Genomic DNA, 14,091 nt, shown 5'->3' on the forward strand with positions numbered 1-14,091 from the left:
AAGGCAAGTACTTCAGCACTTTGGGGTGGGGGTGGCAAGCAGGGAGCTGAGGGTGCTTGCAAAGGAGTGATCATTTAAGCTTGGCAACATAGTTATTAAACACATGACCTGCTTACAGTAAGTGTAAAGCATACATTTCTAGGTCTACCTACTTACATCTTTCTATGGTATGTGGTTATAGATAAATTTCAATGCCTTTGTTTGAGTCATTCATATGCTGTGTTAGTTCAGGTTTATTTTCTAATGTCTTTTGATTTTGGTTTTTGGAAAACCAACTGTATCCCCCCCTCCCCGACCCCACTGGAACTAATGAGTGAGCAAGCAAGAGGTTCTGTAAGCAAAAGTAAAAGTTGAGGACTTTGTTATGATTGGACCTGTGTTTGGAAATTCTGTGAATTGTGTTATGTCAGCATCCTGCCCGTGGAATAGGCTGTGTAAACAATGGGTGTTGGGCGGTTCTATGAATGAGCAGCCTTCCTTCTCGCTTACACACTTAACCACTGCAATTCTCCAGATTTCTGAGTGTTTATTTCATAGTAAAAAGGGCTCTAAAAATACCAGGCCAGTTAGGTTTTTATTGTAGATCATTTCATTTAAACTGCAATGGGACGTATAAATTTTAAAAAGAAAAAAAAAAACCACTGAAAGCAGGATTTTTAAGGAAAAGCTACAGAAATCTGCCCATAGTAATTTGGCTTGGCAATGGATGTGAAAGTGCAAAAGAGATGTGAGTAACTTTGCTTCATCTTATTGAGAGCAGTTGGTACATTTAATTGATATACAAAGGATTTGAATGTCCAAATACTATGCCATCATGAGAGTATTGCATATACCAAGTTTTAAATTAAAAAATATTCTCCTTTAGAGGTTGATTTTCAATATATTTATAATTCTTTATAATATTTTTTTAAATTGTAGAGGCATGTCAGACCATAATTTTGAGTGTTCAGGGTGAAATGAGAAAAGGATTAGGGTGGATTAAGCATTGGGACAAGGGGCCAGTCATACCAGGAAAGATTATTAGCTGGAGTATGCAAGGTAGACTTAAAAACATGAGAAAGTGGAGCACTGCAGGGAGTAGAAGTTAGTTGGAAACAAAGATAATCTGTAGAGAAAACAGACTCAAATATTTCATTGTTTCAGACTGGCAGATAACAACAGTTTTAGGGATAATAAGTTTTATTGATTATGAAGATTTAAAGGTATGGACAGGAATAATAAATACGAAGAAAACTAATGTTTTCCTTTCACTGGGCAGGAATTTCTGCCTTCCAGGAACCCTGACCTTCTTCACTGACCCTGAGGACTCCCCGACAATGTCCTCTCCCCAGAAGTAAGGACAGCCAGGGTGGGAGGGAGGGTGTTTTGAAAATGAAGGCATGATAGGAGGGAGGCAGGGGCAAGAGCCAACAGGAATGTTTTATGGAGAGGGCTGCATGAGAAATACCAGCTTGCATGCATCCTGACGCTGTGACCTCAGTGACCCCACACTTGCTTTCCTGGGAACCCCAGAAGACAGACCTTAGGGAGAGATAGTACAAACCACGTCTAATTTGGAGACATTGAAAATATTTAATAGAAGCAGTTGTTAATGTTTGATTTGTAGGCAAACAGATTATGAAACAATGTATCAAAGACTTCTCTCTCTCTGTCTCTGTCTCTCTCTCTCTCTCTGTCTCTTCCTAATAAGGGTAACTTCTAGATATTTTGGCCTGTCTCAAAGAAATTGGGTCAGCCCTGGCACTGAACTATGAGAATTAACATTTATTTAGCACCTACTATGAGCCAGATCTCTAGCCAGGTGATTTTCCTACCTGATTTCTTTCAGTCCTCCTAACTTTGAGAGGTATTATTTTCTCCATTTCAAAGATATTTTAGAAACTGAAACTTAGTGACAGTAAGTGATTTTCTCCATTGAGCAACAGAGCTGCTAGGTGAACCTAAGTGTCTGACTCCAAGTTCCACTCTAGGATGTTTCTACTCCGAATATATTCTCATTCAGCTGCTTGAGTTATCTTACTACATGGGAGGGGTAAGGCTTGTTCGGATCATTGTTATAGTAGATTTTGGACCAGAGAAGGATTAATTCCAGCAAAGGTAGGGAGGTGATAGGAAGATGTGGGCTTCTCTCTATTGTCTCAATTTTTTCCCAGTGCATAAAAGATAAATATATAGGTATTCAGGCTGTGGTCAGCTGCTAGAGTGGTGATCCTTAAACTTCACAGTGCAGTGAGGTGGGTGGTGGTCCTGTTGGAAAAGCTCCATACGCAGAGGTTTTGATTCTGCATGGTAATGAGAACCAGATGATTCTGATTGAAGTGTCTCGACATCACACCAGGAGAAAAAATGAGGTGACCTCATTTTCACTGGCTCTTTCTTGGTTTCTTCATCTATTTCTTATTTGATTATGAGATGATAGACCTAAAGATGATAGTCCCACTGTTAGATAAGTGTATGCAAAACCCGGCATTGTGATGATTCAGAGGGCAGAAGGTGGACCTTGACCTTGATTATGAAGAAAGAGAAGATTAAAGGTACCCCAAACCCAGGAACTAGGTTACTTGACTGTCTATTATATTCCATCGTAACTCAAACTGAGATTTACAACAGAGCAGCTACCAATGATCAGGGATGTGCTAAGAGCCAACACTCTGTGGTTAGGGGTATTATGTGCGCTTTCAACTTATGATATTTTCAGCTTATGATATGTTTAATGGGACATAATGCTATTGTAAGTCATGGAAGATCTATACATCCTTTTAGTCTTTGCATTTATATATGAAAATACATTTTTTATGTTTCTTTTCACAGAAATGGAAGTATGCTGCATGTATTATCCTGCAACTTGCTTTCTTCACATAATACTAACTCCTGTAGTTATTTCCATATCAATTGCAGAGTCTTCTTTATTATTGCCAACTACTCATCTGTAAACTAGAAACAACAGGTATATGCAAAAACTATAATCCAAACTAATTTTAAGAAGCAGGTGTGTGTTTAACCCAAGGTTTATGAGCTGGGACTATTTTGCTCTTGAGGGGATTCTGCAGTATCTGGAGACAGTGTGGGTTGTCACAACTTGGAAGGGGCGTGGTTACTGGCATTTAGTGGGCAGAGGCTAAGAATACATAGGACAGCCCCCAACAGGAAAGAATTAGGCCCAAAATGTCAATACTGCAGAGACTGCAAAACAATCTACTCATCTTAAGGGTATTTCTATAGCCCCATGAAGAGGCTAGATCGGTACATAGTGTCTCAGCACTAACCTTTACTTAAATGAGTGCTGAGTAATAAATTCATTTGTTTCAAATGGTAGGATTTCAAGTTTTCTCAGGAAAAAAGCAATTATACTCTATCTTCTTCCCTGATTTGCAATCATATTTGAGCTTTTATATCTTACAGTGTGTGGTTTATGAGAATGGCAAAATAATCAATGGCTTCTTGAACCATGCTTCCCCATGTAATAGGGAAAGGTGTTTCTCAGTACATGTTTTGTATGGTTAGTTTTCCTTCATAGTAAATTGCTCACTAAGTTAGACTTTGTCCACTTTGGTAGATACTCATTCTAGAAAGTTAAAAATCATTTAACAATTTCAATATTGAATTGAAATAAAAGGAAGTATGGTAATTGCAGATCTATTAGATTGAACCTATCATACCCAGAGAAGACTAATAAGACTGTTAACTGTTGGAAACAAATTATCAGGTTCCAAGTTGGATATTGGCATTGTTTAGGTTAATTTATTCAAGTTAGTGTTCTGTGTTGAAAGAAATAATGTATTAAGTTCTTTATTTTTATTTTTTATTTTTAAGTGTTTTATTTATTTCTGAGAGAGAGAGAGAGAGCATGAGCAGGGGAGTGTCAGAGAGAGAGGGAATCACAGAATCTGAAACAGGCTCCTGGCTCTAAGCTGGCTGTAAGCATAGAGCCCGATGTGGGGCTCGAACCCACAAACCGTGAGATCATGTCCTGAGCCGAAGTTGGATGCTTAACTGACTGAGCCACCCAGGCGCCCCAAGTTCTTTATTTTTAAAACCTTTTACTTTTTTAAAGGAATGGTTGTGTGTGTGTGTGTGTGTGTGTGTGTGTGTGTGTGTGTGTGTATGTTGTTTTTAAGTTTATTTTGAGAAAGAGAGCAAGAACGAGCGCATGTGGAGGAGGGGCAGAGAAAAAGAAGGAGTGAGATAGAATACCAAGCAGGCTACACACTGTCAAGTGGGAGCCTGATGTGAGGCTTGATCCCACAAACTGTGAGATCAGACCTGAGCTGACACTGAGAGTCAGGAGCTGAAATGACTAAAGCACCCAGGTTCCCTGCAAAATTATTTTAAATTAAACATCTGATTTTTAGAAAGAATATACTAGAAATAAATTCATATCTTTAATATAGAACTCATTTCTTCATGATTTGGATTATAGATTATGCTAGTTATCTGATGGTATGCCATTTACATGTGCCAGTTACATTTTGAAATATTTTTAAATTCTTAATTTATAGAAATAACAAAAAAACACTATGTAAGCTTGGAAAATGTTTTTAATTTACAGAATTCCAAATAACTTTTCAAGCATTTGTGTCTTATTTCTCTATAGCTTTATCAACAACAATGGGTATGCCTTATATCATAATATGAAAAATGTCTGCCTTATAATCTTAGATAAGGATTTCAGATTTTAGAAGAGTTAGCAGTGAAACTACATCGCCATAATGGTATTTTTTCCCTGAGAAATCTCAGTATTATGGGTGCTTCAGACTAGCAGGCACAGAATAATCGTGATGGTATAAAGTATTTAATTTGGTTGATCTCACTTTGTCTCTTAGAACCTTCATCCAGAAGTAATTTGTGGAAGTTGTATTTCTGCCCCTTGTGTATGTGTCCCTGAATAGCACCTTGTTTAGTGTACCTGCTTTTTGAACTTCATGGAAATGGAGTCATGCTGTGTGTTTTTCTGTAATTTTATTCTTTTTCTTAGCATATGCTATGCTTGAACCCTTGCTTTTCTATGTAAGTTTTAGACAAGCTTCAGAAGTTGCGTGCGCGCGCGCGCGCGCACACACACACACACACACACACACACACACCTCTATTTAGGATTGTCAGTGGTACTCCATTGAGTTTCTATGAGAATTTACTTCTTTAAGACATTTAATTTTCCTTGCTGAGACCATAGTATATCTTTCCATTTAGGCAGGTCTTTAATATATGTTTTTTAAAGTTTTGTAACATTTATCTTTGTTGTTTTGTCATGTAGTACCATGCACAGAGCACTACTGGTCCATTTTACTTTATAGAGGACTCTTCTTCTTTTTCAGCAAAGTAATATATTTAGGTGGTGCTTAGATGTTAATCTAGATTCTAGATTATGTTTGTTGTTAGAGGGAAATAATGATTTAAGGTTATGTTATTAAGAAAATTAGCCAGTTTTCACTATGGTATCTAATTTAGGAAACTATGAATGACTTGCAATAATTTAATTAATTGGGAATTTTAATATTAAGTATAAAAAACAGGATAACGACATAAGTGTTTTACTAGATGTTTACATAAAATGCCATGGGAATATAAAAAAAGAAGTGACTAATTCAATATTTGGGCACATGTATTTTTTTTAATTTTTTTAAAAAAATTTATTTTATTTTGAGAGACAAAGACAGACAACAGGGGGAGGAGGGGCAGAGAGAGAGACACACACAATCCAAAGCAGACTCCAGGCTCTGAGCTGTCAGCACAGAGCCCGCCACAGGGCTGGAACCCATGGACCACGAGATCGTGACCTGAGCCCAAGTCGGACGCTTAACCTACTGAGCCACCCAGGCACCCGAAAACAGATTCTTTTTTTATATATAATTTTTTAAATTATTTATTTATTTTTGAGACAGAGAGAGACAGAGCACTGGTGGGTGAGGGCTAGAGAGAGAGAGTCACAGAATCTGAAACAGGCTCCAGGCTGTGAGCTGTCAACATAGAATCTGAAGCAGGGCTTGAACTCACAAACTGTGAGATAATGACCTGAGCTGAAGTCAGACACTTAACTGACTGAGCCACCCAGGTGCCCTTGGGCACATGTATTTTATACAATAAAAGAGCCTGCCAAGTAATCAAAATGGCAGCAGTTCCATTGGTGGACAACCGATAGACCAAATGCTTTGGTAAAGGCTTGAGAGAAGATAAGATTAAACATGTTGTGCTACACCTTGAGGACTAAATTTTTTGGTCAAAATTTATCATTTTATCCTGTAATGAGATCATAAAGGAATCCTGCAGTAATTATATTGTTCAGTAACTATAAATGAACAATTCATTCTATTTATTTTTATTAGGTTAGTGTTCATTTTTATTTTTTTAAATTTTTTTGTCTTTATTTTATTTTGAGAGAGAGACAGAGTGCAAGTGGGGAAGGTGCAGAGAGAGACAGACAGACAGACAATCTGAAGCAGGCTCCGGGCTCTGAGTTGTCAACACAGAGCCTTATGTGGGGACCAAACCCAGGGACCGTGAGATCATGACCTGAGCTGAAGTAGGGTGATTAACTGTCTGAGCTATCCAGGCTGTTTATAGAATGCCTATTATATCCAATGTGGAGGGCTAGTTAACATTTGCTTGAAGGAATATAAAGATAGTAAGACTGTCCCTTTCTTGGGGAGCCTGTGGGCTAATGAGTAGAAGAGGAAACAGGTACCTACAATTTAAGGCAGAACTTGGTAGGCACTGTCAGAGAACTGCAAATAGGATACCATGGAGTTTTCAGGAGAATACGATTTCATCCTGTCACGCACTGGAACAGGAGTTTGGAGAAAGATGGACTTTGAAAAATATGTGTAATTTTGGCTAGAAATATGTGGAGGTTGTTAGATTTTTCAGGAGAAGGAAATGGTATGAAGGTGGGAAAGGGGAGGATGAATGTGGTGATCAGCAGGGAGCCTGCTGTCACCAGATTGCAGAGGTCAAAGAGAAAGACCAGGAGAAGTAAGTTTGACCAGGTGGACTGAAGCTTTGTGTGGTGGGGGGTCAGGGAGGAGGAGGGCGCAAGCTGTGCTTAGGCATCTAGCAAGGGCTGGGAGCAGGAGGATTGACAGGAGTATTTCCCATGTCTTTGCTCTGCCTAATATGTCCCCTTTCCCACCAGTTCTCTCTCCTTCCCTAGTCATTTCCTCTGTCCATCCTATCACACATCGTCTCTTCTCTCTTTCCCTGCCTCCTTCCCCTTACTCTTTCTCTTCTTATCCAGCTGTCAGAATCTGCTCTGAAGTCATCATGTCCTAGGAGCACTCTGAAACTCTACAGTTGGAATTAATCATTACTTCCTCTGTTCCCACAGTGATTGTCTTATCCCCTCATTGTAGCACTTACTGCATTCTGTCTTATATTACGGCTGTTTCCATCTTGATATCCCTTCCTTGGGCTCCAGGGGCTTCATATCCCAGTACTGTAGTAGAGTGGCTTGAATACAGATCACAATATGTTTGTTGAATGAATAAGGGATCTTTGTTTACAAACAGTTTTTATTTATATTATGTATAAAGAGCTAGATGCAGTAGAGAGCAAAGTGATGGAAATTCTAAAAGACTTTAATGATCAGATGAAGAAATAGCTTGGAGAAGCATGAAATATGTGCTCTGTCTCAGTTCAAGAAGATTGACCACAGTTTGGCTCTCCCAGCCCTCTGCTTGAGCAGAAGCCACAGCCCTTCTCCACAACCCAGCAGTGAGCCAAACCACAGCCTCATTGATCCAACTTTCCTAACCCACTTGTGCATGTGCTGCCTGTTACAAGATGGAGCAGATACAGTGAGGTGAGGACAAAAAACAGCACCTGAAAACAAGGGCAGTGGATTTTCCTCTGGTTTATTTAAAATATCTCTCCTTAATGAAAGCTCACCTTTAATGGATAAGCATTTTTAAAATGGCTTTTCAAACGCTAGTGGAGTTCTTAAAACTCCTGCATGAATCAAAATTGGACTTCAGATGCTTTGTACACAGCTGTGCTCATTACTGCACCTGCCACCCTTGAAGGATCTTAGATCACAAGCCAGAGTGATTGGATGATTTGCACGTTTTCTTTAAGCCCTTCAAGTCAGAACCTATTTGTTTACATTCACATCCTTTTTGTTGATACTGATTCCTGTATTCAGAAACCCAGTTCTTCATCAGTTCATTAGTAAAATGAGAAGATTGAAATAGAGAATCTCCAGGGTTGCTCTGTTGGCATTTACAAAAGAATCCATTATCATCCGACTGTAGGAATGAATTTTTGTCCAGGCATTTGATGCCTACAGAATCTTGAATGGCTTTCTGTTTGATGGTTTTCTGGTAGCCACTAGGTGGCAGTAAAAAAAAAATTCTTAACAATGAGAAGTGCTTGTCAGGTATTAAGTTTTCTTTAAAAGAGAGATTTGAAGGTCTAAAGTTTGAGGTGTCTGTTTGGAAGTTATGTAACCATAGCCAGGCCTCAGTATGCTGTGTCTTAGGATCTATGCTTATTTTATCCAGGAGCAAAACTCTCTTGGCCCTCCATAGCAGTTCGTATTAGGGAATTATGGGAAAAACAGACATAAGTTAAAGCATGTAATTTTGGTTTACAAAATATTTCTTAAGATAAAAAGTAAGCCATAGAGGGTCTAATGCTGAAGACCAATCAGATTTGCATTGTTATGATAAAAAAAAAAAACTATCCTAGCTGCCTCATGTAAAGTGGATATGGGGACATTCCTTTAAGTTTTGGCCATAGAGTAAGTACCCAGCTTTGGTAGTTGTAGAAACTTTGGAAATGCAGATATTTTAAAGAAGAAATTTTAAATCACTACTAGAAAAAAATCTGTTTTAACTATTGTTACATTTCTTCCTAACGTTTTTTTCCATACAAAATTAAAATCACATTGAACATACAGTTTGACCCCTTGCTTTTTAAATTAATGTTACATTGTCTTTTCCTGGGTTATTAAATATCTTTTTACAACATAATGCACACTGTTGGATAAACCATGAGGAATTCAGCCAGTCCAGTATTGTGTAGGGTACTTTGGTTGCTTCTAGTTTTTCACTGCTGTAAGTAATGCTGTTTAATGAACTTAAAACTTTCATTAATATATGTTCTTGGAAATCAAAAAACTGGGTAAAAGGATATGAATTTTAATGTTTTGGCTACATATCAAGTGACTTCCCAGAAAGTCTTTATCAAATTATGCTCCCAACAATGACAGAGTACCCACTCACCACATCCTTGCCAACACTGAGTATCGCAGTATGAGGTTTTTTGTTTGTTTGGTTTTATTTGTTAAACAAATCAAGAGGTAGGGTGGGGGAACTAATATTTATAGCATTTGATTTTTAAAAAATCAGTTTCTAACCATATCATTTTGGGAATTTAGGCCAGGACAGGTCTGCCAATTAAATTGTTATTTTTCCAAGACCTTAGGTGTTATAGTCAGCTTGCATAATACAGGCATTGTGAATACTATCTAGGGAACTGTTTATGGCTATTTTAACCATTACTCAGGAATTACAATTCCTGGTTACACCCTCTGAATCTATTGAGTGTCCTAGGTTTTTTGTTTGTTTTTGTTTTTTTGTTTTTTTGTTTTTTTTTTTAACTTTCATTGGCTCAACTACCAAAATAACTCCTGCACTTTTGGGAAGCCAGCCTCCATGCATTGGTACAAGGCTCAGAATGTGAGTGCTTCTGGGAGGCACTGGGTTTATAGGGGAAAGCCCTGGCATGTTTTCCTTAAGACCTGCAATCATAACTGATTTTTAATTGTTAGAGCCTTGAAATCAGTTTCCTTCTATTGTATATGTACTGAATTACTTTTTATACCAACTAGGTCTGTAGCACTTTGTGCTTTAACTTTTTAAGGGTCAGTCCTGTGAATTATAATGATAGTAGCCGCCTGTTTATAGGTGGCTTAATTGAAACTTGCTTAATTGAATTTTATTAAAAACTTGATTTATGGGATTTTAAGTGAGATGCCATACTTAGAGAACTTAGCACAATATTTCACACATGGAAAGCAGTCAGTAAATTTTAGTTGTCTTAATTGTTAGAATTCCCTCAAGAAGTAACATTTAACCAGATCTGGAAGAATCCTCATGGCTAAGGGACTAGGACATTGTAAAGTCCTGAGGGGCCACAGAGTCTACAGCCCTATAGCTTCAAAGAAGCCAGTGAGGGAGAGTCAGCCTTTGGTGTTTTTAATGCTTAAGTGTGATGGTGGGTGGAATTTATTATATTATTTTTACTTCCCTAGATTCTTAGTCCTATCAAAGTATATGTGTAAGGACTCACAAATTTAGATGCACAAACACAAGTTTATTTTATCTTGTAATGTGTACTTACAGAATGCAGTATAGGACTTAAGAAAAAATAAAATTACTGTTTCCCTGTGGATATACTAAAATCCATTGAGTTATATAGTATATGAATTATGTCTCAATAAAGCTGTTGCTAAAAAATAAATGTTTCCAAATATAACACTTTTTAAAAAGCAAATATTGTTTTCCTGATTATAAACTATAGTATTTCCTGTAGTACACATACACATATAGGAAACTGGAAAACATACTAAAGTAGAAAGAAGGAAAAATATAGGGGCACCTGGGTGGCTCAGTCGGTTGAGTGTCAGAATCTTGGTTTCGGCTCAGGCTGTGATCCCAAGGTTGTGGGATCAAGCCTTGCGTTGGGCTCTGTGATGAGCATGGAGCCCGCTTGAGATTCTCTCCCTCTCTCCTTCTGCACCTCTACGCACTTGCACTCTCTCCCTCTCTTAAAGAGGGAGGAGAAAGAAAGAAAAATATATATACCCATAACAGCACCACCACAGAGACCATTAATATTTGGTGATAGTTTCTTCCATTATTTTTTTATTTCCATGTATGGTATGGATTATTTTTAGGTTGATGAGATTGTTTCTGTATATTAAAATTTCCATCTTCCTTTCTTCATTTAAAATTATAGCTATTTAAAATACTCTCATATATTCTTTATAAACATTTTAATGGTTTACAGTGAGCCACTATATGAGGGTTTGATAAATTAATCAGTCTCTGCTGTTAGACATTTTTCACTATGAGAAAGAACATTGTAATGAACGTCTTTGAGTATAATCCCCCTCATCATACTTGGGTTTATTTCCTTATATGTGTGCCAGATACATTAAAACTTCTGAATGCTTTTAAAAACCCTTAATATATATTTTCAAGTTGCGCTCTATAAGGCAGACCTCTATTAACCTATAAGGCGCCTTTGTTCAGGTTATAAACCTCTGGGCAGACACAGCCCTGGCAGTCTAAGCTTGGGGTGGATTATGGACTGTGTTATACCCACTCACACTCTCTGGGGGTGCCTCAGTGTGGTTCACAGCAGCAGGACATATGGATACCCATTTATATTTTAATAGCTCACACGAGTCCTTGTTTCAAAGTACCCAGATTAGCATTTGGTATTTAGGTCTATAAATCTTTAATTCATTAAGTGAAAAATGGTATGTTGATGTTTAAATATTCCCTTTGAGTTTATCAGGGTGAGCAGTTTATCCGTGTGTTTCTTGCACATTTGTATTTTCTTTTATGAATTATCCGTTGATACTCATTTTGTATGTTCTTAGTATTTGTCGTATGATATTTTACACAATAATTTGACTCCTTATGGTCATGCTGTTATTTGTCAATATTCTTCCTAGTTTTTGCTTATATTATTTTCTGGAAACACAAGATTTTATTTCTGTTTAGAACAACCAATGATTTGCTCTCTTGATTTTCAGTTTACAAAGTTCTATTCCATCTAGACACACCTGAAAAGTACTTACGTTCTTCTTGTTTATTTTTCTATTAATTTTACTATATATTTTTTATATATTTTATTTAAATATTTTATAATTTATAATTTTATTTATTTTTGAGAGAGAGAGAGAGAGACAGAGCATGAGCTGGGGAAGGGCAGAGAAAGTGGAAGACAGAATCTGAAGCAGGGTCCAGGCTCTGAGCTGTCAGCACAAAGCCTGATAAAGGGCTCAAATTCACAAACTGTGAGATCATGACCTAAGCCGAGGTTGGACGCTTAACCAGCTGAGCCACCCATACACCCCTTATTTCATTTTTACATTGATCTCTTTAATTCACATCAAGTTCAGGTATATTTTGATGAATGACATAAGGTACAAATCTAATTTTTTCAAATAGTGTTCCCATAGCACCATTTATTAATGCATAATCTTTCCCTAGTAATTTGTGGTGTGTTCATTGTCATGTGTTAAATTATTATATCTACTTTGATAAAAATATTTTGCTGAGTTAAAAACAATAAAGATCACATTCTTAATATGGTTAAAGCATTGTTCATTCATTATATATTTTTGCTTCACTGTTAACATTTGTTTAAAATGATCTATTTTGGGCGGCCTGAGTGGCTCAGTTGATTGAGCATCCAACTCTTGAATTCAGCTCAGGTTATACCCGTGTTGGGCCCTGTGCTGAGCCTGGAGCCTGCTTGAGATTTATTCTCTCTCTCTCTCTCTCTCTCTCTCTCTGTCTTCCAACCCCGCGCTCACACTTCTACCCCATTTGTACACTCTCTCTTGCTGTCTCTCTAAAAACAAAAATAAAATAATAAAATTAAATTAATGTGATAATTTTAAGGCCAACTTATTATACTTTGAATCCACATGAACTGGGTATTTGGACAAATTAAGATTACTCCTTTCATAGAGATCACCGCATTTACAAAGGACATGGATTCTAGGCATTACATATAATAGGCACTTGTCACTTGCACTCACTTTTAATAACTTTTTTTGTTTATGTTTTTAAGGGCTTGTTATCTCATATGCTTTCAGCATTCAGATTTGATACAAAAGAACTGGGTCTTTTTACTCAAGGTCTTGGATATGCACCTGCAGATTACTATCCTGGTTTACTTAAAAATGTGAGTATTTTTAATGTATTAGTATTGAAATTTTTGTTGCCTAGTGTACCATCGGCAAAAAGGGTAAATGGAAATATTTCACTCTTCTAGGAGAGATGTTTAACGTTTCTCTGTTTATCTCTTCTTACCTTGGGTGGACTTATAGCCATATAAGGAAGAAATGTGAAGCAGGAGATTATGAGAAAAACGAGGGAAACCAGGAGAGGTTATTCTAAATCAGCCAACCCCTTTTGTCTCTTAACAGATGTCATTTATTCTCTCAAAGATTTTTGGAAGAAGAGATTTCCTTAACCAATATAAACACACACTTTTACTGTTGGACAAATATTTTGTTTAAAATTCCTGATAGAAATTTTATGTTAAGGCAGAAAATTTAATAAATAACAATGTTGTAAATAGTGTTATATATTCCTATCTTAGTATTAAAGCTATGTTTTCTTCTGCCTTGAATTTTAGCCAAATTCAAGGATTTTTAATTTATGATATTAACATAGCTCTTCAAAATAATGTTTGCTGGTTTGTTTTTCTAAATAATGTTTGTTAACTACTCTGGCCTTTAGGAAACTTTATACATAAGTAGAATTTTTAAAAGATAAAGTACTAAAATTAGGAAAGAAAAAAATTAACTAACTTTAATGTGGTTTTATTTTTAACAGGTTTGGTTTTCTTAGGAAATTAATGATCTATTGTTCATTTGCTTAAATTGGAGTGGAGAATAACAGACCTAAAAAATAAAATCCAAGTTAGTTGTAAATGTGACTTGGCACTGCTTTCTTTTCATTTTGACAAAGTAAAACAAGGAGAGGACGGGTAGGGGAGGGTAGAGAATCTCAACGGAAATATCACTCACACCAGGAAAAATAGAACTGATGTAATCCTGTTTTGCAGTATGAGTTAACCTGCAACTGATTTTGTTTTACAGATGGTTTTATCGTTAGTGTCTGAACTCCGAGAGAATCATCTTAATGGATTTAACACTCAAAGGCGGTAGGTGTTAAACTAAACATCCCCCTTCTCAAGTTTCAAAATGTATCAGTTTGGTTATAAGAGAAAAAATATTATAATTCTTAGGAAATTCATGTTCATAGTTACATTTATTCTGTATGGAGAGATTATTTATACATGGTAAATTTGTGAATTTAATGAAAATTTCTTTTTTAAATCAGTATTCTT

The 14,091-nt window shown here is 36.7% G+C and overlaps 1 protein-coding gene across 1 annotated transcript in view; it reads left to right on the forward strand.

Moving 5' to 3' along the window:
* FANCC (FA complementation group C) overlaps positions 1–14,091 on the forward strand; it is a 162,825-nt gene that overhangs the window by 67,317 nt on the left and 81,417 nt on the right. Inside the window, exons 4-5 of the mRNA XM_039245701.1 lie at positions 12,805–12,918; positions 13,841–13,905. Coding sequence (XP_039101632.1) covers positions 12,805–12,918; positions 13,841–13,905 — 179 coding nt within the window. The remainder of the gene's footprint in view (positions 1–12,804; positions 12,919–13,840; positions 13,906–14,091) is intronic.

The sequence above is a fragment of the Hyaena hyaena genome, unplaced genomic scaffold (genome assembly GCF_003009895.1).
Source record: "Hyaena hyaena isolate Hyena2069 unplaced genomic scaffold, ASM300989v1 scaffold_269, whole genome shotgun sequence".
NCBI lineage: Eukaryota > Metazoa > Chordata > Mammalia > Carnivora > Hyaenidae > Hyaena > Hyaena hyaena.